Below are 26,458 nucleotides of genomic sequence, written 5' to 3' on the forward strand. Positions count from 1 at the left end.
TGTGGAATTAAAACTTCAAATGGAAATTTGTCTGGTTTGATCAATCATTATTCTTGATAAACTGCATGGAACGAAGGCAGTAGGAAGGCGCCGGCGGTGCACCGTCAAACGTGTTTGCGATTACGCCATTCTGACGCTTCTACTGCCGCCGGAGCGCCGCCGGCGGTCCGCCGAATCATTGCTAACTGGGCAGTGCTGAAATTTGCATGCTCACAAATCCTTTATGCAAGAAACATCTCATGGATGCACTGGGACACATCTTCAGTGATGTATCCTGGGATCATTGGGTGTTTCGGGTCTCGCAACATCATACACCCTCGCCCAGGCGACCCAGCCGGGGTTGATCAAGCCCCGACTTGCGTCCCAGTAGCAGACCACAGATCATCCCTCTTAATCCAAAGCCACCTTGTAGCTTTTTCTGCGGCTTCGCTTGCAGATTGAATGGCCCTCTTCTTGGCCGCCCCTGTTAGACCCAGACGGCTAAGGACTTTGCAAAGTGAACGCCCTGCAAAGCCTCTACAGCCTACTTCTATAGACTCATAGAAGGTTTTCCAGCCTCTCTCCCTGCACTCTTCCACCAGTTCCTGGTACTTAGCGCGTTTCCTCTCATTGGCTTCCTCAATACGCTCTTCCCATGGCACCGTAAGTTCCAGCATGATCAGATGTTTTGAAGCCTCGGAAGTAATTATCATGTCTGGGCGGAGATTTGTGGTTGCAATATGCTGAGGGAACCTCAGCTGTCTTCCAAGGTCAACCTGCAGCTGCCAGTCAGAGGCTTTGTGGAGGAGGCCTGTTGTTAATTGTGGACGCGCCAGGGGTTTCTCTCCAGCTTTGATGAAGAGGACTGCCTTCTTTGGAGCATGATGGTGTTTGCTGGTGCTAATGGCTGAGGCTACACTCTCAGCAATTGCCTTAAGCACCTGGTCGTGGCGCCAGCGATAGCGACCATCTGCCAGAGCCTTTGGGCAGCTGCTGAGGAGATGTTCTAGGGAGCCTCTTCCAGAGCAAAGAAGGCAGAAAGGTGTTTCACTCTTCCCCCAGACATGGAGGTTGGCTGGGCTTGGCAGGGCATCGTAGACTGCTTGTACCAGGAAACGGACCCGATGGAAATCTGCCTGCAAGATGTTTGCCCAGGTAATCCTGCACTGCAGTGTACTCTCCCACCTTGTCCATGCTCCCTGCTGCCGGAGTCCCACAACCCTGCTCAGTCGCTCTTCCTCTACGCATGCTCGGACCTCTTCCTGGAGTAGATGGTGTCTTTCCTTACCACGGACCTGGCTGACCAAAATCTTCAGCATGTAGCCCAAGCCCACTCTGCCTGTTGCCACGGTGCCCACAAATGCCTTTTGTCTTAGGCGTGACTCTGCCACCTCCAATGCTTTCCCAGCCTTCCACTTCCTTCCTTTCCTCACCTCAATGCCGGCTGATGACACTTTGCAGTCTCTGGAATCCCTGTACTGTAGGACTTCTCTGGTGCGTACCACCATAAATTCTTCAGTGAGGCCACTGAAGGGCAGCTGCAGGATGTTACTTGTCCCATACAGTGCAGCGCTGGTAAGACTGCGTGGAAGCCCTAGCCATTTCTGAAGAAAGCCACTGATCTTCCTTTCTAGGGACTCAACTGTTGTCATCAGGACTGCATAGACCAGCAGGGGCCACAGAGCTCGGGGCAGGATGGAATGCTGGTAGATCCAGGCTTTAAATCTACCAGGCAGACCGGACTTATCAACCTTGGTGAGCCAAGCTCCAAGTTCTTTGTAGAACTTCCTGATGGCGGCAGAGTCTTTCAGGCTGGAGTCAAAAAGCTTCCCCAAACTCTTGACGGGTTGCTCTGTGATGGTTGATATGACAGCTCCTGAGATGGAAAAACGGAACTTGTCAATCACTTTCCCCCTCTTCAGCACCATGGACCTTGACTTCCTCTGTAGAGCACTCAAGCCGGCCACTGCGCTTGTCCCCAAGCAGTAGTTTTGTGAAGCCAAAGGGATTGGCGATGAAGGCCGCTCGCTTCCTGGCTCTCTCTCTTCCCCGTCTCCGGTGCCACTCTGCTCTGCGGAGGGTCATCAGCTTCTTCCGCAGGATGTTTTGCAGCTCTGCTAATGGTCGCTTCTCCTCAGCAGTAGCTTTCTTGTACTGTTTCTTGAGAGTACGAAGTTCCTGACGCAGGTGATGTATCTTGGTGGCCCTGCGGTTCATGGTGTAGGAAGGGGGCTTGGTTTTTCCCTTCTCTACCTGCCCAAATCTTTCTGAGGCGTAACTGAAGATGATGGTAGTCATCATTTGGAGTCGGCTGTCAGCGTCTCCTTTGGCTGTGGCTTGGATGATATTGGACACATCCTCGTCGAACTGCAGCCACTCACTCCGTTTGCTGGCTGGGGGCCATTTAATCCGCTGCTGAGGAACTACTCTGCTGGGATTGGGAGGCTCTGGTACGTGGAGGGACTGGGCTCTGTGGGTTGCCTCCTGGCCGGGCTCCTCCTGCGTCTCACTAGGTTCAGGACCTGTGCATTGCACCTCACTCTCCCGCTCCAAACATTTCATTCTGGCCTGGTGGATTCTTAGGCCACGATGATTCTTGCACAGCTTTCCGCAAATGCATGTCACGTTCGTTGTCTGTCCGTTTGCATGGGTTGTTAACCTTTAGTCCGTCCGATTGGAGATCTCATCCTCCCCCCCTCTCGGGATCTCCTGGGGGTATCTCTCTGTAGGGCTTTCCGTAGCTTGTTTGGGTTCTTTCTCGAGAAAAACTCAGGCTGGGGTGCTAACCCATACTGACCCAGGTGCCGTCTTTCCGTGCCGTCAACTGTCTCTCCAGTCATCGACCAAACTATTCTTGGTTGTCACCTAGTCTATTCCTAGGTGTCACTGGCTGAGCCAGACCTTAACTATGCAAGAAACATCTCATGGATGCACTGGGACACATCTTCAGTGATGTATCCTGGGATCATTGGGTGTTTCGGGTCTCGCAACATCATACACCCTCGCCCAGGCGACCCAGCCGGGGTTGATCAAGCCCCGACTTGCGTCCCAGTAGCAGACCATGGATCAGCCCTCTTAATCCAAAGCCACCTTGTAGCTTTTTCTGCCCTCTTCTTGGCCGCCCCTGTCAGACCCAAACGGCTAAGGACTTTGCAAAGTGAACGCCCTGCAAAGCCTCTACAGCCGACTTCTATAGGCTCATAGAAGGTTTTCCAGCCTCTCTCCCTGCACTCCTCCACCAGTTCCTGGTACTTAGCGCATTTCCTCTCATTGGCTTCCTCAATACGCTCTTCCCATGGCACCGTAAGTTCCAACATGATCAGATGTTTTGAAGCCTCGGAAGTAATTATCATGTCTGGGCGTAGACTTGTGGTTGCAATATGCTGAGGGAACCTCAGCTGTCTTCCAAGGTCAACCTGCAGCTGCCAGTCAGAGGCTTTGTGGAGGAGGCCTGTTGTTAATTGTGGACGCGCCAGGGGTTTCTCTCCAGCTTTGATGAAGAGGACTGCCTTCTTTGGAGCATGATGGTGTTTGCTGGTGCTAATGGCTGAGGCTACACTCTCAGCAATTGCCTTAAGCACCTGGTCGTGGCGCCAGCGATAGCGACCATCTGCCAGAGCCTTTGGGCAGCTGCTGAGGAGATGTTCTAGGGAGCCTCTTCCAGAGCAAAGAAGGCAGAAAGGTGTTTCACTCTTCCCCCAGACATGGAGGTTCGCTGGGCTTGGCAGGGCATCGTAGACTGCTTGTACCAGGAAACGGACCCGATGGAAATCTGCCTGCAAATGTTTGCCCAGGTAATCCTGCACTGCAGTGTACTCTCCCACCTTGTCCATGCTCCCTGCTGCCGGAGTCCCACAACCCTGCTCAGTTGCTCTTCCTCTACGCATGCTCGGACCTCTTCCTGGAGTAGATGGTGTCTTTCCTTGCCACGGACCTGGCTGACCAAAATCTTCGGGATGTAGCCCAAGCCCACTCTGCCTGTTGCCACGGTGCCCACCAATGCCTTTTGTCTTAGACGTGACTCTGCCACCTCCAATGCTTTCCCAGCCTTCCACTTCCTTCCTTTCCTCACCTCAAATGCCGGCTGATGACACTTTGCAGTCTCTGGAATCCCTGTACTGTAGGACTTCTCTGGTGCATACCACCATAAATTCTTCAGTGAGGCCACTGAAGGGCAGCTGCAGGATGTTACTTGTCCCATACAGTGCAGCGCGGTCCGCCGACTCATTGCTATCTGGGGCAGTGCTGAAATTTGCATGCTCACAAATCCTCTCATTATAATATGCGAACTGTAGACATTATGAAAGATTCATTATGCATATGTTTCTTGTGTTAGAAAAAATATTTGTGACATTGCGATGAACTGAGATGTCGTTTAGAGATTATAAAAGCAGCGCTATTTTGCACCCTCTTGCTTTAGTTAAAAATAAATGTTCTGTGAATGTTGATGCTGTAATGACAAATATTTATAAGGAGCGTGTATGCTGGGATTTCATAAATTTCATGGAGAAAAAAAGTAATGTAACAAGTAATGTAACTAATTACTAATTACTTTAGTAATTACTAATAACTAAAGTAATCATAACAGTAACGTGATTACTTTTAAAAGGAGTAATCAATAATTATTAACTTGATTACATTTTCAGAGTAACTTGCCCAACAGTGGCCATTAGTCATCTTAAACTCAACACATTTCCAAGAATAGACTGATGGTTTGTCCTCTGAATTCAACAGATTGTTTGCAAAAAAAATGTACTCTTGTCACAGAAAGAAATATGAAAGGTTTACTTCCTCTACACTTACTCAAGGCATTAAGTAACAAACATCTAAGCCTACAAGATGATATAATAGATACCAGTATGTTGATTTTATTTGTATTTTTTTTTTGGAAGGTATACACATTTCTATTGCTAGACAACATGTTAGATTTCCAGTCTAACAAGTGAGCTCAAAGATATTTCCAGTTTTGCCTGATGCCGGTGCAGAGATCCAGAGAAAGACAAAAATATTTTACACAACATCACTTCAAGTGCTAGCATCAGGTGAATGAATGAAATACAATGTACTGTTGAGAAAGAGAAAACTGTCTTGGACTCATGGTGCACATGCTATATGAAATTTCCTACGTCCCACTTCTGAAGCTCTGAAGTTTTGTTGTCGGAAAGATAGAAATAATCCCAGATAACAACATTGCTTCGAACCAGATCCCGCCCACACCGGATGCGTTCCGTCAGATGTGCATTCCACTCCATGATGGATGAGCTAAGAAAATAAAATAAAAATTCATCGTTCGGTCATATATTTGCTAGATGCTGACTTTGCCATCTAGTGGAAAGTGAGGTTTTTTTTTATGATAATGGTAATTCCTATACAGTTACATTAAATGTCTTGATATGAAAAAATAAAAAAAATAAAAATTCAGCCCCATCATGAGCCACATCTCATCTGATCACCTCATTCTGAAGCTGGAAGAACAGTGAGATATTAATCACAAAAACATGATACAGTGAGTTCATCTTTTTAGCTTCTGTCAGATCAGTGTCTTTAATAAATTTCTGTTTCTCAAAACGTTAGCACAAATAAAAAAAAGTTATTTATGCATTTGTTCATTGAGTGTTTATCCCTAAAACTGGATGTTCATGTTGGATGTTCAAATGTAACTACTTGTTTCAAAAGTACAATTCCCATTATGTTTGAAGAATGGTGGAATGTAATGTACCTTAATGTTCAAATAAAACTGTACATTTGGTTTTAAAAGGTTCAACTGCATTAAAACTAGCAACCAAACCTGCATGCTGATATTGTATCCTATAAACAAACAAGGCATGAAGGGTAATTTCAAGACAAGGCTGTGCGTGTGAAACTTTTACTCTCTCTCTTTTAGTTCCTTTGTAGATCAAAATGAGGATGTCTTGTCGATCTGAATCAAAACCTCAAAAACACACTGTACATTGCCACTTGCCTGCTCATCTCTGATGGTTGTCCTCAGTCTCTATGAGTTTCTCCTCCCAAGAGAACATCAGTAAATATTAACTTTGTCAAGTCTGTTTTATTGTCAATTCTTCCACATACAGTACATACGTAGAGAAATTGTGTTACTCTAAGACCCTCGGTGCATACAGATAACACAAACAGTAGAGCTTAAAAATCTAATATAAAATATAAGATACAACTATACAATAAGGGCATGTAGAAAAGACATATAGTATTATACAAATAAAAATAAAGTTAAATAAAGCAGCACAAGGCACATGGCAGATAGAGTGCAAACCAGTGAAGTGAACAAACAGTGCAGATAAAAGATTTTTAGTGCAAAAAATGATGGATGAAACTGTCCTTCAGACTGAAGAAGCTGTGTGACGGGTGTGTGGGATCACCTGTGATGCAGAGGGCTTTACGAGTGAGACGGGTTCAATAAATGTCCTGGAGGGAGGGGAGAGAGACACCAGTGATCGTCTCAGCTGCTATCACTATGCGTTGCAGAGTTTTTTGGGCAGAACACATTGCAGGTGCCGTACCACACAGTGATGCAGCTCATTAGGATGCTCTCCACGTGTCACACAGCAGCTGAACACTCTGTCAGGATCAGAACAAGAGAGAGGAACCATGGATTCAGTCCAGATCTGAAAAACAGGTAATGTTATAGAAAAATGTCATGTTTGTTAATATATATATAAAAAAAAACATTTCAAAAGCAAATTTGTGAAAAACTCACTGTATATTTTCCTGTTTTATTCAATTTTATCTATCTTTTTTTTGCTCTGTAGGTCAAAATTAGGATATTATTGGAGGCTGCATTCTTATTATTGGAAGCTGCATTCTTGTGGTGTATTTATGGTGACAAACTGAATTCAAGACATGACATCGTATTAAAAACTAAATGACACCAGGGATATATAAAAAAGGATTAAGATAAATGTTTGATTTGAGGATTAAGATCAAGAATATAACATTTTCCCAGAGGAGTTAATGAAAGAAGCTTCAATTTCACACTCAAGTAAGTTTGTGTTCATTTACTCATTTGTTTCATTTGCTGCAGTTCATTTCGTGCATGTGATCAAACATCAGATTTAAGGACGGCTATAGCTGCCAGCTCAGAAAACAAACAAACAAAAAATTTGCTTATTTTTATTATGTATATATATATATATAAAGCTTAACTCTTTTTTTTTCAATGAAGCTTGTGCAATAGTTTGTAGTCTAACCAATGAAATGAGAAATAAAACTAAGCTTTTCTTATGTCTTTTATTGACGAATTAAAGTCTAGACATGACAGATGATGTGAAAGTCAACTCATCTCTCAAGAAACATGAATCACCACAGAAACCCCATTTATAAGCTACTATTAAATATTGTAAAACGTAATTTTCTGTAAAGTTGCTTTGTAATGATTTGTATTGTAAAAAGCGGTATACAAATAAACTTGAATTGAATTGAATGAATAATCGAATATACCAATGCATTTCTGTTCACGCCATTTTGACGATCTCAGAACCCGGAAACTGTTCTTTTACGACAAATAGGAATTTTATGTACAATGCATCAATCATATCTGAAGACCATGATCGTCGGGTATGTTTAAGATTTCAGAAGTACTGTCTTCACAAAATGAGCCGTATTTCCCACATTTCGTCTTGTTACTGCCGCTACACGTGTCAAAAGTGATCAAGGTTACATGCTCATGTTTGCATTTGGACTGGTTTGATATGATCTTCACTTAAAATAGCATTTATAATATCTAAATGCATTAATAATGGTTTGATTTATTAATGAGTTACAGGTTTATACTCAGAGAAATAGCTAAAACTATTCTTTTGATTTAGCCATGAGCATTAGCATATTGTATTGCCTTTTGTTGTCCTGGTGCATGTGCAATTGTTGTTGTTTTTTACAGTAATTTGACTGACCAAGTCTTACAGTGCTATAAAGAGGCTCGTCTGAGGACAACATTTAGTTTAGCATCTACAGGATAAATATGCAACACCTAGCATATTAGTAAGGGAAATACATGGAAATATTTGTTTATTTAGTTGTATGCATTTTGACAATTTAGTTGAATGGTGACATTTGACAACATGTCAAAAATTTGCTTGCAAGCAAATGAAATCCAGTTTAACCTCAATCCCATTTAAAGCTTACTTTGTAAAAATATAAAAGAAAGATTGTTGTAATGGCAACAGGCTTTTAATTCAGACCGAATGATTTCACTCAACCGGCCTGAAGAATAATGAATATGCCATTTGTGGCGAGTGGGGCGGGGCCGAGGGATGTGGGAACAAGGAGTGAGGCCGGCAATGATTGGGCAAATCAGTGACACCTGCGGCCCACCGCCGGTCTCGAGTCCCACGTAGGAGATGGAAGGATATAAAACTGGAGCGACGACAGTGAAGGACGAGAGAGGACCAGGCCTGGGATTTTAGTTGTGTTTTGATTTTGATTTTGTGCGCGTCAGTCGCCGTGAGGGGCTGACGCGCTGTTTTGTCTTTAATTTGTAATATTATAATATGTTGTTTGATTGTCCGCCGGATCCCGCCTCCTTCTTGCCGATGACGAGGAAGTCTTATCATTACAGTGGTGCCGAAGCCCGGGAGAAGGAGGGACGCGCTGCTGAAGATCCCTCGCCGCTGTGGTGAATCCGCGGTGCCACGGAGCTGGCGAGGAGGATGCCGCCATGGACGCTCGAGGCGGTGGACTGGAGCGAGTTGCCGGGGACGGGCGAGCTCGCTGCCGACCGCCCGCGATGTGGAGGGATGCCTGCCGTCCGTGAGGGAGCGGAGGAGTCGGCGCCGTTCGCCAGGGGGCCGGAGCCTGCTGCCTCCGTGAAGGTATCCGGAGGAGCAGGGAACGGGGGACTCCTGCCGGCTGCCCAAAACCGGAGGAGCCGTCACCGTCCACCGGGCGGCGGAGGGGTGTCGTGCCGTCCGATGAGGGCCGTCCAGTGCCACCGCCAGGCACCGCGGAGGAGATCGCCCAGCCGGTGGAGGGCCGAGCAGCAGTGCGTCTGGGAACCGGAATTTTTTTTTTTTTTTTTTTTTCCTCTCTGGTCTCTGTCGCTCCTCCTTCCATCTCCTCCTTCCGTCTGTCCTACCCCCAGGTTCCCGCAGGTTCCCGTGAGCGGTCCCCACCGGAGGGAGGGGGGGGGGGTAGAGCGCAGTCTCGAGGGTACCCCCCGGCCTGCGAGGGGCGATGGGGGTATTTGGCGAGTGGGGCGGGGGCCGAGGGACGTGGGAACAAGGAGTGAGGCCGGCAATGATTGGGCAAATCACCTGCGGCCCACCGCCGGTCTCGAGTCCCACGTAGGAGATGGAAGGATATAAAACTGGAGCGACGACAGTGAAGGACGAGAGAGGACCAGGCCTGGGATTTTAGTTGTGTTTTGATTTTTATTTTGTGCGCGTCAGTCGCCGTGAGGGGCTGACGCGCTGTTTTGTCTTTAATTTGTATTATTAAAATGTTGTTTGATTGTCCGTCGGTTCCCGCCTCCTTCTTGCCGATGACGAGGAAGTCTTATCATTACACCATTAAACAATAACTGCATGAAATATAATAATTATTGAAGTAAACAATAAAACACCAGCAGCAGCTTGCCTTAACTGTAAGGGGGGAATCCCTAAATGTCTCACTTTAACTTTCCACATCAAAATAAATGATAATTATACTTTTAAAGTCAGAATTAATAAAGGGGTAATTTTTTGATAATTGTTTCTAGATTTAGTGACATCAGAGTTTCTTTAGTTTAATAAAGGACCTGTTTTCTGTTTCTGCAGTCACTACTTCATGTTTGCAGTGCTGATAAAAAAAGGTGAGTATCTGAACTAAAAGATACATTTATAAATGCCAGACTGTGTTTACAGTAAAGTTTGTGTGGTTTCAGTGTGTCTGCAGGTCACAGTCGAGGGGTTTATTGATAGTTCTGTTGTTCTGCCGTGTTCTTCAGCTCAACATGATCTTAAACTTCAAGATATTGATGTGCACTGGAGAGACACAAATGACAAAATTGTTTATAGTATAATCAAGGGTAAAAATTCAGTAGCGGGACAAAACCAACGGTACAAGAACAGAGCTGAAACTTTTCCTGATGAGTATCTGAGAGGAAACTTCTCCCTTAAACTCAACAATCTTCAACACACTGATGCAGGAAAATACACCTGTTTCATCACACCCTCAGACGAACAAGAGACTGCAGAGCTGATCCTCAAAGGTGTGTGACACCAGTTGATTAATGTATGGTGATTTTAATTTAAAAAGTAAAAAAAAAAAAAGCCAGCAATGACATGTGGGGGCCAGATGGGTTAAGTATGGGTTCCATGGTTACTGTGTGGGCGTGGGCTTTGACTGGGTGAAATCAGCGGGTCCCATGTAGGTTATGTAGTATGAGTCCCACATAGGAAGCCCATATGAGCTGATTAAATGAGCCCCGTAAGGGACAGGCATGGGCCAATTGGGCATGGGTTTGAACTGAGAACACATATATGGATCCTGCATAGCATATTTATGGTCCAAGTGGGCATGGGTTTGAACTGGGAATGCATATATGGGTCCTGCATAGATTTTTTATGGGCCAAGTGGCCATGGGTTTGAACAGGGAACACATATATGGGTCCTGCATGGCATATTTATGGGACAAGTGGCGGATATTGGCTTTAAAATTCAATATCGGTTTAAAGATCCTTACAGAGCCCACTTTAAGCCCATAGGGGCATTCACGGTTGAAAAAATAACCTATACTATAAAATTACTATAAAAAGACGCATACCTTTGGTGTGAGAGACCCGGGTTCGAATCCACTGTGAGACACCAATGTGTAAATAGCATAACATAAATAGCAATTGTAAGTCGCTTTGGATTACATAAATGCAATTTAATTGTAAACCCCTTTAGGCAGGTGGGGCCCAAATGGGTATGACATGAATTACCCAGTTAAGACCCACATAAGACCCTTACAGGTCCCACTTAAAACCCATCTTGGCATTCACGGCTGGCCCCCGGGTGCAAGCCCATTTTAAACGCCCTTTAAGCAGGTGGGGCCCAAATGGGTCTGTCATGAATTGCCCAGTTAAGATCCCACATAACACCCTTATAGATCCCTTTTAAAGCCCATCTGGGCATCCATGGCTGGATCCTGTGTGCAAACCCACTTTAGACCCATTTGGGCAGGTGGGGCCCAAATGGGTCTAACATTAATTGCCCAATTAAGACCCATTCAGTACCCTTAAAGGTCCCACTTTTAGTATGTCTGGGCTTCCACGGCTTGCCCCAATATGGATCCTGGGTGCAAGCCCATAATGTGGCCCACATTTGCCGCCCATGAAGCCCTCATCTGGGCCCCACATGTCATTGCTGGCTGGGTAAGTGTTTGATCAATTACTGATATTCAAGGCTGAATGCTGCTGTAAATAAATTATAGACAGATCTGTCATGTTTATCACATGCAGTAATATTGTTTTCTTCACTTTTTGTTGACAGCAGAAATAGGACACAACCACATTGATCAAGAAAACCAAGGAGAAGATTCAGGAGCAAACAGTGTGGGCAAATCAGGGCCTTTGCTCTGGGTTTGCATTTTAGTTATTTACTACTATTATCCTTAACAGGGCAACAGCATACTGTAGTAACTATAGTGAACTGATAAAATTTAATAAATACTGTAGTATTATTTAGTTTTTACTACAGTAAACTGCAGTGTAAAGTAATATACCCTATAGCTGTAGAAAACTTAGTGCAGTATTGGGTAATTAGTTTATATTACTATAATCGTTATGTTACCACAGAAACTATAAAATTACCACAACAAATTAATTCAAGTACTTTACTAAAGCATGGTTTAAAAACACTATAGTATTTGCTATAAATTACTATAAATTACTACTTATTTTTTTCATGTGCATGGCTACAAATTTAACCAAAAAACATGGTCGCTATAGTTTAACCATGGTAACCACTGTAGCGAATCAGCTCAAATGGGGAAAAATTAATAATCAATCATAACCAGTTATGATTAGTTATAAATATTTAGATCTGCTGTAAGTATTTACTTGTCCTCTCAGTGTCAACTAACGTTAATTTCCTGGTTAAAAGACAATGTACAAGAACAGTAACAGCATACACAATGCCCTAAAGTATATGGGAATTCATTCAAAGAAAGTGTTTTCTACGAATCAATTAGAGAAGAGTCCCTTTTTGTGCATTATATGTCTGTTTTTGAGAGACTTGAGTTAAGAGTTGCTTTGCCACATTCCTGGGCGTGGTAAACCTAGTGTTATCAGATAGTGTGCCTATGGTTGCTGTGGAACCAGAGGCCTGTTCTGCCTTTTTTGAGGTGATAGCTGCCTTTTGGGGCAAGGGTCCATAGACTCTTTGATTAGATGAGAGGTCATTAGATATTATTTGTTAAATATAACAAATAGTTGTGTGTCTGATTGGTCCAAATGCTACATACCATAGTTTAACCATGGCGAACCATAGTTTAACCATCGTGTTTGTAGCGAAACTGTAGTTATACAAATGGTAATCAATAGGCCAAAAAAAAAATACTACACTTTTACTGAAATAAAATTTATAAAATTCATTTTTGTAAGGGATTGACTGCACATGACATAGTTGAGTGACAGTTATAGTAAAAATGTGGTAATTGTGTAGGCTTTTTTACATGATCCCACAAATATCAAATTTCCTAAATTCACAAATGCGGGAAGACTGATATTTTATGAAACAGGAGGAAACCTTACCTCTATGTGTCTTGAAGTCATCTAAATCCATCTTTTAATACACTATATAGCTTGTCTTCGGTCCGTGTGGAGTTGTTGGCATTTAGGAATTATTGCCCCTCCTTGTGCTCCAGTAGTAACTGTTTACAGTAAAAATGTGATTTCAGTGTGTCTGACGGTTAAAGTACAGGCTGTTATTGGCAGTTCTGTTTTCCTTCCATGTTCTTCCAAAGATGATCATGAACTTCAAGACAGTTATGTGCACTGGATACTCAATATGATATTGTATATAGTATAATAAAGGATAAAGATTCAGAATTGGGACAGGACCCATGGTACAACAACAGAGTCAAATCTTTCCCAATGGTGTATAAGACAATATATATATATATATATATATATATATATATATATATATATATATATATATATATATATATATATATATATATATATATATCTTTATATGTATTTATATATATGTGTGTGTGTGTATATATATATATATATATATATATATATATTTAAGTCACTTTGGATAAAAGCGTCTGCTAAATGAATAAATGTAAATATGTAAATGTGCTGAACATGAAAGCCAAGGAGAAGAAAACAGACTAGATAGAGTGATGACTGCATCCCATTTGCGTCACAGGGACAGTTGGCCAGCAGGAGGCACCAAGGCAAATTTTGATTTATCTGTGACTTGTAAGTCAATATTAACATACTGACATCAATGAGACACTTACCAAGTTCAGTCACTATTGCCGAAGATCCCAAAAGTAAGTAAAGCCATGAATGAATCCTACCTGTGAAAACATACTTGGAAGTAAAAAAGCCATCAAACCTTTTCCAGGCAATGTTGTCAGTTCAGCAGCAAGTTTACACTGATTTTTTTTCTTTTTCTTCAACCTTTTATTTGCTATGTTTGGGTTGTACATTTTTCTTTGTAAAATTTGAGGAAAACATTTGTGAAATAATGGAAGAACTTTTTTTTTCTTCTTGTAGTTTGTGAAATAATTAAAGTGGATCAGTAATAGTGTGACAGGAGTTGGTTCTTCTCATAGCACGATTTCCTCGAAGGTGTTTACTTTGTACCTGTACACATAAACTCATGTATAACAAGTATACACACTGTAATTCTAAATAGTTAAGTAAAGAGTTATTGAACTCGGATGCCCTAAAGTTACTTGCTCTATTTTTGTTTTGCACACCTGTCATTTGAAATCAATGAATGTCACCATGTAGCTCACAACCAGTTGCACTCTGAATCTAAGCAGGGTTGAGCCAGAGGTGAATCTGGGTGGGATATCTACCTGGCTTAATCAATGTTGCTGGTGTGTTGATAGTAAGGTGCTCACATTGATGGTGGCATGGTTCATACTATCCCAGTATGGTTCTGTCCTAAGGGGGAATTTGTGGTCTGTATGTTTGTGTGAAGTTCACTAGACATTAGGTTGTTGATTTGTGACTTTAAATTTCAGAATGGTATACTTATGTTAGGCCCTTACCTATGTGGTCATCACAGAGGACTAGTTCTGCTGGGTTCAGCTCCAACCCCAATCAAACATACCAGAACTAACAAGGTCTTCAGCATCTTTGGGAGAGACCCAGACTTCTAAAAGAAAATGCTTTTCACTAGGGCAATACCCCTAGCCTATGACTTTGGTGTTGCTAGAACCATGCTCGACTATTTGAGCTGAAGGAACTACTAATATGCACCCTTTAGAAGTAGAAAAGGTACAAAGGTGTTCATGTGAGGGTTCTATCCCAGTGACAAGCTTGTGCATCTCTAAAAGTTCGATTTTTTTCACATTGTTTTTTGAGAGTGTGGTTGTAAAAAATCCCATGGTGAGTAGATGATTGACTTTGGTCTCCTGGCCAAACTAACCTTTGGTTTCAATAGAAGTATCCACACAAATGCTATAAAAAATGTAAGGAAGCTATTATACCTCTCCTTTCCCTTCTCCTCATCTGATAAAGATATGTTCAAGTCACTTGTGTGTTGTGGCTCCTTGACAGATGGCTGGCATTGAATTTGTTTGCTATGATGGGCATGTCTAGTCGAACAGGAAACAAGTTGAGATATGGATCACATTATGCAGTCTCCAGTCTGCACTTTGGTTACATATCATTTTGGTAATTCATCTGGAAGGCTATCAATGTGTTGCTGTGCTAATGCACCACAAGTAGTTCTGTGTTTATTGATGTTTTAGCTGGTGCCATTTTGGAGTCGAGAGTTTCTCAGACCGAGTTTTGTTCTCTAAGAAGGAACCACTCTCCTCTCGCACTCCTTCTCATACCATGTCAGTCCACTTTCTCACCAATACCACCAGCTCTGGGACAAACAATATCACAGCAGTGAGAGGCAGTGCTGTATCAATTTCAGGGGCTCTGATCCTCTGCCTTTTTCTACCAATTGGTGTCTTTGGAAACCTCTTGATCATTTGGAGCATCCTGGCTCGAACCCGCCACCGTTCCATCACAACCCTCCTGATTTTAAACCTCGCCTTTGCGGATGGATTCTTGATGCTTTTGATACCTTTTTTCATTGTTTATTTGTTAAAACGCAACTGGGTTTTTACCCTGCCACTGTGCAAGATTCTGCTGTACCTCTGCAGTGCCAACATGTACGCTTCAATATTTCTGATAACGCTAATGAGTTTGCACAGGATGATGGCTGTGGTGTTGTGGAACCATGCTGGTGTCCTGACAGACCGGAGGGCGATTATTCGGGTGTTGGTGGGACTGTGGATTTTTGCTCTCGGCATATCAATACCCAACTCTGTTTTCTGGACCACTTTCAGGAGTGAGCAAGAACCAACATTTTTAATGTGTGTTTGTAAACATCCACAGCCACGAGATGTGAGTTATGTTTTCCAGATAAACATTTACAAACTAGTTATATTTAGTAACCATTAAAGAGAATAGTAACTCACATTTAAGCATGCTACTAACTTAACTATGTTTATACCACTGTAGCTCAGAGGTTTACTGTTGCTTTTCCAATAACTAGCTATTTTTTAGTAGTGCTGCAGTGTGTCAAAATGCTTTATCACTGTTTTAACTGAATTGCACATGTAGCCTCACAACTGAGCTTTCTGATGCTATGGTCCTATTTTAGCTTCTGTGTGTCAGAGTGGAAGTTGTCATAGAAGGGTATAGACACAAGGGTAAACTGTCTTTTGCTAGTCTACAGACAAAAATCATTGTTAATGACACAATGTTAATATCTGCTCCAGCAATAGACACAGAGGACTAATATAGTAGAAATCGGGTGGAAGCAAGGGCATTGTGGTTTATTTATCTATAATGCATCCCACTTTAATAAACGTGAAAAAGTCAAAAGGGTTCGTGATCAAACACAATCTGTAAGAATGTGTCGCTCTTTCAGTTATTAATATGCAAATAATCCATTAGTAATCAGATTGATGGCTCAGTCGGAATAAAAAAGGCTTCATTCAAAAATGCCTCAATAGATGCGATTGAGCTCAAATGGAATTAAATTTCAAATGGATTTGAAATGGTCGGTGTAGACCTGAAATCAACAGGAAAAAAAACTGAACAACTTGTTAAGCATGTAAGAGAAGTCTAAATCAATAATTATTTGCAGGCTGTCATATATGACCTCACTCTGTTTTAGGTGATACTGCAGCATTGTTTGGAAATTGTGCTGGGATTCTTGATGCCGTATGGGCTGATCATTAGCAGTTACATGTGTATCCTGTGCAGAATTCGAAGGACACGGTTTCGTAGGCACATCCGAAGTGAGAAACTCATCATGCTTATCGTCATCACCTTCGGCTTGACCTGGCTTCCTTTCCACACCATGAATATGGTGGAGGTGTGTGTGCTACTCAAATAAAACACAAGCATTTTTTTTTCTTTTCTGATTGAATTCAGTGCACACAGACTGAAGAAGTTTATGTCTTTGGCACTTTTAACTGTGATGGTTTTGGCTCACATTTAACAAAAACCCACCAATTCACGATCTCAACAAATACTTCATAAAAAATAAAAAATAAAAAATGAAATAGTGAATTGTTGGCCTTCTGGAAAGTATGTTCATTTACTGTACATGTATTAAATACTTGGTAGGGGCTCCTTTTGCTTTAATTAATGCCTCAGTTCACCCCAAATCATCACAGGCTGTGGAAACTTAACACTGGACTTCAAGCAACTTAGGCTATGAGCTTCTCCACAATTCCTCCAGACGCTAGGACCTTGGTTTCCAAATGAAATACAAAACTTGCTCTCATCTTAAAAGAGGACTTTGGACCAATGGCAACAGTCCAGTTCTTCTTCTGCTTAGCCCAGGTAAGATGCCTCTGACGTTGTCTGTGGTACCGGGGGGCTTAAAAAGAGGAAAACGACAACTGTAGCCAAATTCTTTATGCCTTGACTCCAGCCTCAGTTTATTCCTTGTGAAGTTCTCTAAAATTCTTAAATCCCGTTTGCCTGACAATCCTCAGAAGGCTGCGGTTCTCTCTGTTGGTTGTGCATCTTTTTCTTCAACAATTTTTTCCTTCCATTCAACTTTCTGTTAACATGCTTGGATACAGCACTCTGTGAACAGCCAGCTTATTGGCAATGATTTTTTTGTGTGACATACACTCCTTGTGAAGGGTGTCAATGATTGTCCGAGACCATTCTGAAACTCAGGAAACCTTTGCAGGTGTTTTGAGTTGATTAGCTGATTGGCATTTCATCATATTCTAATTTGATGAGACAGTGAATTGGTGGCTTTTTGTTAAATGTGAGCCAATATCATCACAATTAAAAAAAAAAAAAAACTTACTTCAGTCTGTGTGCATTGAATTTATTTAATACATGAGTTTCCTAATTTGAGCACCTGTAAATATTTTCATGATAATGTTTTGCACATGTATATATTGTATTTATTTAAAACATTATAAATGTGTTTTTATGGGTATTCACCATAGATCCCTTAAAATGGGATTATCATATCTAAGAGTGTTGATTATGACCTTCCTGCACAGATTGCAAGGACTTTTCTCCCAGAAGATTCCCATGCAAAAGCCAGGTGAGCTTAGCTGAACACACACGGAGAAATTATATTCAGACTTCTTTCATTGTGTATGAAATAAATAATTTAGCATCTACAAAAGTTAAGTGACTAATTTATCCTCTTCCTCTCAGACTAGATCAAATCTGGTTTTCATTTCGAGGCCTTACCTCCACTATCACCTTCATCAGCAGCTGCATAAACCCTGTTCTCTACACCTTTGCTGGAAAGCCATACATTAAACGTGAAGGTCTGGCTTTCATGGCAAGGCTCTTTGAGGGCTCAAGGATCGAGTCCATTAGAAAGAGTCGGCAGAATCAGCAAAATCAGGATCAAGAGGAGAAAGAAGAGGTTGATCATCTAAAAGACATATGATTTAACTTGCTTGCATGCCGATTTAAACATTTAAGAAAGGGGAAGGGACATGTTGGGCTTGTTTTTGGGTCTTGGTATTTTTCTTTATTTGTACAGTTATGGTTTAGACTGAATGATGCTGTTAATGTCAAACAAAAGGATAAGTTCACTTAAGTGAATTTACAGAACCACTTTCTTTAAGATAACTTTAATTTTGTTTGATAATTTGTTATATAATGCAAAGAAATGTTTAACTGGCTCAAGTGTCCAAATATTTTTGGGGGGTTAATGTAAATCTCAAAGAGTTGGTTTAGGTTTTGTCAAGTAGAGGGCACCACACAACAGAGAGACAAAAGCCTATGCAAACAACTCAGAAAGAGTCTAGTAGTGCAGTGGAAATGGTTGTAATTGTTATGACAGAAATGTCAAAATTCATTAATTTTGTTTATTATTCTAGTTTTGAGCACAAACTACTATATTGTGTAGTTTATGCTTGGAACTATTTGCTACTGACTTCAAATAGTATAACTTCTGAAAACAGGACTTAATATATCTGCTACTTTGGTAAACTTACCTTGTATTAGGGATGTTTGACATACATATATTGACATATATTGGAAGTCGTGGCCTGGTGGTTAGAGAATCGGACTCCCAATCGAAGGGTTGTGGGTTCGAGTCCCGGGCCGGCAGGAATTGTGGGTGGGGGGAGTGCATGTACAGTTCTCTCTCCACCTTCAATACCACGACTTAGGTGCCCTTGAGCAAGGCATCGAACCCCCAACTGCTCCCCGGGCGCCGCAGCATAAATGGCTGCCCACTGCTCCGGGTGTGTGCTCACAGTGTGTGTGTGTGTGTTCACTGCTCTGTGTGTGTGCACTTCGGATGGGTTAAATGCAGAGCACAAATTCTGAGTATGGGTCACCATACTTGGCCGAATGTCACTTCACCTTCACCTTCACCCTACAGATTGGTTAAGAACAGATCTGCGAACTTTCCTTGTGGATTTTGTACATAGAGGTGAATGTGATTTTCATAAGTAGGACATGCTTGCTAGATCAACATCCTTTTTGGTTCTGGAATAACCAGAGCCGGATTATCCATAAGGGCACTTGGGCCAGTGCCCAGGGGCACCAACCATTCACAACAACTAGGGGGCACCACATGACACAAGCTTTAAAAATATTTTTCGTAAATTGTTTTATTATTAACTTGAAATTCTTGAAAGACCATACATAACTCGTTTATGAACAATAACTTAAATACAATAATAATAATAATAAATTATAAATAAATAAAGATTACATGACCACTATCAGTCCCCCCCTTCCGTCCCCAATCTGTCAGAGTTGAGTTGGTCCACAAGTACGCGCGAATGTGTAATTTTTTTAGCGGCTACAGAAAATGAATCAAAATGGACAGACGTCAATGGAGTGGTTTTGCAAAAAGAAAGTTAAAGACAGACAAGGACGCTAGACGTTTAGCTAAAATTCAAAATGTTCCAGGGATCGAAAGGTTAATGATAATGGACGGTAATGTTTTCTCTTGGTTCTTGGTTCTAAATAAATGCGGCTTATAGTCCAGTGCGACTTATATGTTTTTTTTTCCTTGTCATGACGTATTTTTGGACTGATGTGACTTATACTTAGGTGCGACTTATAGTTGGACAAGTTAATAAATTACATTTGAGAAATCACCTTAATTATGTCTGAATGGGGGGGTGGGGGGGGGCTTTTGAGGTAGTGCCCAGATGCACCACACTGTCTTAATACGGCCCTGGGAATAACATACCTATAAATCATTCAATCAGATTTACAGGTTGGGTTTAGGGTTAGGCATGAGTTAAAGACATTTGATCGACTTATCAATTTCCTCTGGTTTTAAGGCTAGGTTCTCATTTAAGTTGTTATGGTTGGTGTGGTATTCAGGTTAAGAATAACACAACGCTATTTCAGTTATTTGACTGAAATGTTTGCTTGTTTCATAGTCTGATAGAGAAGTTATTTTAAACCATCCCCCGTGTAACTTTGTGTAAAATTTTAGAATGGAAGTTCACGATTTGTTAAAATAAATGAAGTCATCTGAAAAGACTTCACATTTTATTCTACATTAACAATTGATGTGATGTTTGTGCACAGATATAATTTAAATGATGTGCTATCAGGAAATAATGAATCACATTTGATAATGTTGATAAATTTATTCTGCAAACATGAAATACATAAAGAATACAAAATTCATTTAATATTGGAAAACACATTTGAACAGAACACTTGTGATACAGAATTAAGGCAGGAACATACTGACAGGCTTGTTTGTCCTTTAGCTAAAGCAAAGCTATTTTTTTATCTTTCAGTCTTATTCTGTTATAAAATAAGAACAATGCAATTCATTCAGCAATAATGTAACAGCACCAGAAGAAAGGGCCAAAAAATATGTAACAATTCAGCTATTAGACAATGATCAGAAATGTTGCAGAAAGTGAAAAGTAACTTTTGGACCTGTTTTATATCACTGTAGCTTGTTCTTCAGTCATGACTAAAGAAAATTGGGCAGCTTGAATTCTTTCTATCAAAATGCATGATAAAACAGGCAATTCTAAGTAATACAAAGGCAATAATAGTAGCATATATTGCACAATGATAACCCGATCTAATGAAAGTGTGTATAAATAGTATGCCAAATAAAAATTAAAACTCATGTTTTCATATGCAAAAATTGATATTTGGCATGCATATGCATATGCTTTAGGCTTGTGGGGTAGATCCGTATCATATGTACACGAAACCTGCATATCGTAAAGTCGCATTTCAATAAATTAGAATGTTGTGAAAAAGTTATTTTAGTAATTCAACGCAAATTATGAAACTCCTGTATTAAATAAATTCAGTACACACAGACTGAAGTAGTTTAAGTCTTTGGTTATTTTAATTGTGATGATTTTGTCTCACATTTAACAAAAACCCACCAATTTGCATCTCAACAAATTAGAATACTTCATAAAAAAATCATTTTTAGTGAATTCTGGAAAGTATGTTCATTTATTGTACATGTACTCAATACTTGGTAGGGGCTCTTTTTGCTTTAATTACTGCCTTAATTCAGCGTGGCATGGAGGTGATCAGTTTGTGGCACTGCTGAGGTGGTCTGGAAGACCAGGTTTCTTTGACAGCGGCCTTCATAACATCTGCATTGTTTGGTCTCTTGTCTCTCATTTTCCTCTTGTCAATAGCCCATAGATTCTCTATGAGGTTAAGGTCTGGTGAGTTTGCTGGCCAGTCAAGCACACCAGCACCATGGTCATTTAACCAACTTTTGGTGCTTTTGGCAGTGTGGGCAGGAGCCAAATCCTGCTGGAAAATGAAATCAGCATCTTCAAAAAGCTGGTCAACAGAAGGAAGCATGAAGTGCTCCAAAATGTCTTGGTAAACGAGTGAAGTGATTTTGGATTTCAGAAAACACAATGGACCAACACCAGCAGATGACATTGCACCCCAAATCATCACAGACTGTGGAAACTTAAAACTGAACTTCAAGCAACTTGGGCTATGAACTTCTCCACCCTTCCTCCAGACTCTAGGACCTTGGTTTCCAAATGAAATATAAAACTTGCTCTCATCTGAAAAGAGGACTTTGGACCACTGGGCAACAGTCCAGTTCTTCTTCTCCTTAGCCCAGGTAAAATGCCTCTGACATTATCTTTGGTTCAGGAGTGGCTTAACAAGAGGAATACAACAACTGTAGCCAAATTCTTTGACACGTCTGTGTGTGGTGGCTCTTGATGCCTTGACCCCAGCCTCAGTCCATTTCTTGTGAAGTTCACTCAAATTTTTGAATCGATTTTGCTTGACAATCCTCATAAGCCTGTGTTTCTCTTGTTTGTTATCTTTTTTCTGCTAACTTTCTGTAAACATACTTGGATACAGCACTCTGTGAACAGCCAGCTCCTTTGGCAATGAATGTTTGTGGCTCCTTGTGAAGGGTGTCAATGATTGTCTTCTGGACAACTGTCAGATCAGCACCATGATTGTGTAGCCTAGTGAACCAAACTGAGAGACAATTTTGAAGGCTCAGGAAACCTTTGCAGGTGTTTTGAGTTCATTAGCTGATTCGCATGTCACAATAATCTAATTTGTTGAGATTTGGTCAGTTTTTGTTAAATGTGAGCCAAAATCATCACAATAAAAAAACAACAACAAAGACTTAAACTACTTCAGTCTGTGTGCATTGAATTTATTTAATACACGATTAACATCGTGTATACACGATTAATACACAATTTGAGTTGAATTACTGGAATAAATGAACTTTTCCACAACATTCCAATGTATTGAGATGCACTGTATGCATGCCGACAAATTTCGTATCCTCTGCATGCGAAAACTGCATATTATATGCACGCCAAACACATGTGTATAATATTTTTTTTTTTTTTTTTTGTATATCAATAACACAGGTTTTGTTTTTATTTGGGGTACTATTTATACGCATTTTCATGAGACTGGGCTCAACTGTACAGGGTGTTTTACCTACAGAATGAGATGTTGGAATAGACTCTAGAAACCCTGTAACATCATGTAAGAAAAGCGGTTTAGGAAATAGATGAATAGAAGATTAAACTTTGTAAGAAGTTTAATAAAATGGCCAAAACATATATGTGTTGAAATATATTTAGAGTGTACTGCTGTAGCATTTTAAGTTGGCTCTTGACATACAAAATGGCCAAAATGTGGTTAGAGTTCAGTCTGACTTCCTGTAAGTGCAAGGCTTTGTTGTGTGAAGGACAGCAACAAGAAAATTTTGCAGCTTCATTTCTTTGATTTTTACATGTCATTTCATACGCTAATATTGCACAAAATTGTGTTGAACGTTTCAGAGTGTTTGCTTGTTTGTGTTCAAATGAAGTGGACGTTTTTTTTTGCATTTCCTAAAAGAAAAGCATCATTAAATCTGTGCATGCAAACTTTTGACTCTCCTTCGCAGGAGAGTTTGCAGTGTGGTTTAGCTCAAGTAAAATGTTAAGTTAAGCTCAGTACTTAAACCATCAGTTCCACTGAATTGGGTCACTTGAGAAATAATGACTCATATGGTCTCATCTTTGTCTAGATGGATGTTTCCCATCTCCTTTAGACATTTTGCCATGACATGATTTTCCTAACCTCAAATGGAAAAACGAACGTCAGTGCAAGTCAGTGGGGTTTTAACGATTTGATAGAATGATTATTGCTGTTTCTGCACAATTTTTTAGATTTCTACATCTATAAATATATATCTATATATCACTATGTATATAATAAAACAAAAAGCTTCATACTGTTAAAGGTTAAACTACCTGGCTTTGCAGTTCACTGGTGATCGGTGACCATGTGTGAAAAGCTTTACTTAGCTTAACTGCCCAAGGCTAACCACACCGCCTACATTTGAACTGCAAAGATGACTGCATTGTTTGTTTAAAAAAGAGAGAAAAGTTAATTTGTGATGTCTATTTCTTTGTTATTTTTTTTATTTATTAAGAAAGAAAACATATGTTATGAAATTATATATTTAAAACAAAAGTATAAACAACCCACTGGTCTAAGGTCAGGAACAAGCGTTCCTGTTTATGATTCGCGCTGCAGGAGAAAAGCACCAGTTTTTTTCAAACTCTTCAGACGTCAAGGAAAAGACCACCTCAGTATACTGAAAGAGCAATAGCATTTACACATATGTCATGCATCTCTATCTGGTGTATGATAACAAGTAAAAGTAATGAATAAAAAAAAAAAAGTAAACATAATTTACCATTGTTTTTTGCTCTTGAAGTTGTTCCAGAGGCATAAACTGAGTCCCCTCTAAATCTTCTTCTTGTCTTTTTAAAATTTCTCTAGAGTAGTAACATACACCTATAAGAGAAGAGAATCGTGGTCATATTTTCCAGATAGATTTAATTCCTTAAAATGATATTAAAGAACAGAACTTACCAATGACCACAAAAACCAGAACACCATGCATTAGACCAGATAAGATAACAATAATCATCCATGGTCTCTGAATTTGGTCAGTACAATTCACCACCGTATGATTCTGCTCAATATACTCCGCCACAGTGTGATTCTGGCACTCAGGTAATTTAGCTGGTTCTGTAAAAAACAGTCCTGTATTCAAAGCACTGAACATCCATGTGGCCTGATCACTGAATGCTCACTCACCAGTGATGTGAAGTCTGATGCTGTTGCTGAATTTTGGAGGTGCCTCTGTGGTCATGCAGTAATAAACGCCTGACTCGTCAAGAGTGACATTTTTGATAAATAGATGATTTTCAGGTTGCACTGAATATTTGGGTCTGAAACTTGCATCGTAGTAAAAAGGAGTTGGTGACGTTGAAAACAACCGCAATATTATAACTGGACGATTTGGTACTTCCATCGTTACTAGCATCCAATAAATCTCTTTTTCTTCAAGATCACAGTTTATGGACACATTGTCTCCCACATTTGTTAGCTGTGTTAATGTTTCTACACCTTGACACCACACTAGAAGACCTGCAACATAAAAAAATACATAACAATAAAACACACACAAAAAAAAAATGATTCTTACGAAACGGTATACTTGTTCGACAATAAGTTACTGTATAAAATACTTACAGATAAGATGGTGGATGATCTTTGTGTCATTTCCGCAGTTAAAATACATTGAGATTACGAAATCTGGTTGCATTCAAAAAAGTTTTAGGAAGGAAATGTAATTCAGAGCTTTGAAACTCAGAAGAGGATGACTCTCTTCCACCCACTGAAAGGAAGTCACACTCACAAACCATACCTGATAGATGTTTAAAGCAACAGTTCACCCAAAAATGCCATTCAAGATGTAGATGAGTTTGTTTCTTTAGAGAAATTTATCATTACATCACTTGCTCACCAATAGATCCTTTTGATGTGGAGAAAGCAATATCATGGATGGATGACTCATATTTTAGTCTGAAAAATAAATAGTTTGAAGTTACAAACGTCTTGACTTGATGTCAAACATGTAGTGTTTGATTCACAAGACATTAACGGATGGACTGGAGTGGTGTGGATTACTTGTGGATTATTGTGATGTTTTAATCAGCTGTTTGGACTCTCTGACGGCACCCATTCACTGCAGAGGATCCACTGGTGAACAAGTGATGCAATGCTACATTTCTACAAATCTGTTCAGATGAAGAAACAAACTTATCTACATTTTGGATAGCATGAGTTTTTTTCTTTCTTTTCTTTTGGTGGGGGTGGGGGGGGGGTCTTTAACAGTAAGATCTTCATCATTATCTATAGTTTACAGTGAGTAATGTTGGCATCGTTGCTTTACTGATTGCGTTTTAACCAAGTTACAGTACAAAAACAGTGTGAAATATAGCCTGAAGCTAAGGCTGATATTGCTCTGCCAACACTGTATATTTGAACAAAAGACCACTGACTTATTAAGCTGTTATTATTATTGTTGTTTAAAAAACTCTTTACCAAAGAATATCCCAATTAAGTGAGACAAATGAAATCTGTGTAACGTTTATATATATATATATATAAAAAAAATGACATGAATAACAAAAATCCTTAATTTAAGTTATAGGTTACAGCACTGAATACACTGATGTGGGAAAAACAGTGGACATTAAGTTGTGCCAAGTGTATCATGTGCTGCTTCCAGTGTTGCCAGATTGGGCGGCTTCCCGCCCAATTGGGCGGTTTTGAATTTGATTGTGCGGGTAAAAATTGTCTTGGGCGGGTGGACAAAATTTGGGCTGGTTTGGGGTCAGTTTGGCGGTTTTCAAAAATATAAATTGTATAGGCTAATTGGCTAACAAACAAGCTCAAGTGTGCATATACTGCATCCGAACAGTCATCACGTTGTTATAAACTGCAGTGCAGAGGTGCTGATGATGATGTGGACGTCGCGGCCGTACTTTTAGCCAATCACTAGTGATCTACAGACACACGTGATGATTCATGAGCAATAACGGATCTAATTTTAAATGTATGAACTGTATGAGTTATCATAATGCCTAAATATATGTTACATGGTAAAGAGTGTTACATGAACACTCAAAACGTGAATTACACTTGTTGAGGGAAAGATGACATCAAGATTCTAATATTACTGCAACTCCTAAAATAGAGCACAGTTAAATTATTTAATTCATAACAATCTATTTATATCTAATCTATATCTAAACGATCTTGTCTTTTATCTTTTAAACAGTACAGATTGGTATATCTTCTTAGTTTTGACTGTGCAAATGTAATGTTCTACAATATGAACTTCACAAAAGACTAAAGCCCCTATTAGGGCGGTATTGTTTCTCATGTGGACCGCTGTGAAAATAAATTTACATACCACCTCAGTGATAAACTCATGGATTCGGATGGCGATTATTATT

General features: G+C 40.3%; 2 protein-coding genes and 1 pseudogene across 2 annotated transcripts; 1 reads left to right on the top strand and 2 right to left on the bottom strand.

The window, feature by feature from the left end:
* Positions 1-344: 344 nt before the first annotated feature.
* On the bottom strand, positions 345-2,388 carry LOC132131524 (uncharacterized; annotated as a pseudogene).
* A 12,345-nt stretch (positions 2,389-14,733) lies between these two features.
* LOC132131410 (leukotriene B4 receptor 1) lies at positions 14,734-18,453 on the top strand. Its single transcript, XM_059543426.1, has 5 exons — positions 14,734-14,822; positions 14,900-15,548; positions 16,327-16,527; positions 17,684-17,727; positions 17,844-18,453. Exons 1-5 carry the CDS (start codon positions 14,734-14,736, stop codon positions 18,082-18,084), a joined length of 1,224 nt encoding a protein of 407 aa, XP_059399409.1. The 3' UTR covers positions 18,085-18,453.
* Positions 18,454-23,498: 5,045 nt separating this feature from the next.
* Positions 23,499-25,264, bottom strand: LOC132131519 (uncharacterized). The gene is made up of 5 exons (XM_059543570.1): positions 24,687-25,264; positions 24,249-24,581; positions 24,021-24,179; positions 23,842-23,942; positions 23,499-23,739 (listed from the first exon to the last, which is right to left on the bottom strand). The coding sequence occupies exons 1-5, from the start codon at positions 24,757-24,759 to the stop codon at positions 23,641-23,643; spliced, it is 765 nt and encodes a 254-aa protein (XP_059399553.1). The 5' UTR covers positions 24,760-25,264; the 3' UTR covers positions 23,499-23,640.
* Between the last annotated feature and the right edge of the window lie 1,194 nt (positions 25,265-26,458).

The sequence above is a fragment of the Carassius carassius genome, chromosome 48 (genome assembly GCF_963082965.1).
Source record: "Carassius carassius chromosome 48, fCarCar2.1, whole genome shotgun sequence".
NCBI lineage: Eukaryota > Metazoa > Chordata > Actinopteri > Cypriniformes > Cyprinidae > Carassius > Carassius carassius.

Excerpts from the sequence above, each read along its gene's own strand:
- LOC132131410 (XM_059543426.1), top strand. The coding sequence starts at position 14,734 with ATGGGCATGTCTAGTCGAACAGGAAACAAGTTGAGATATGGATCACAT. Across the intron at positions 14,823-14,899 it reads TTTGGTTACATATCATTTTG|CTGGTGCCATTTTGGAGTCG; the intron begins GTAATTCATCTG and ends TTGATGTTTTAG. Across the intron at positions 16,528-17,683 it reads ACACCATGAATATGGTGGAG|ATTGCAAGGACTTTTCTCCC; the intron begins GTGTGTGTGCTA and ends CTTCCTGCACAG.
- LOC132131519 (XM_059543570.1), bottom strand. The coding sequence starts at position 24,759 with ATGCAACCAGATTTCGTAATCTCAATGTATTTTAACTGCGGAAATGAC. Across the intron at positions 24,582-24,686 it reads GATCATCCACCATCTTATCT|GTCTTCTAGTGTGGTGTCAA; the intron begins GTAAGTATTTTA and ends TTTATGTTGCAG. Across the intron at positions 24,180-24,248 it reads CATCAGACTTCACATCACTG|AACCAGCTAAATTACCTGAG; the intron begins GTGAGTGAGCAT and ends TGTTTTTTACAG.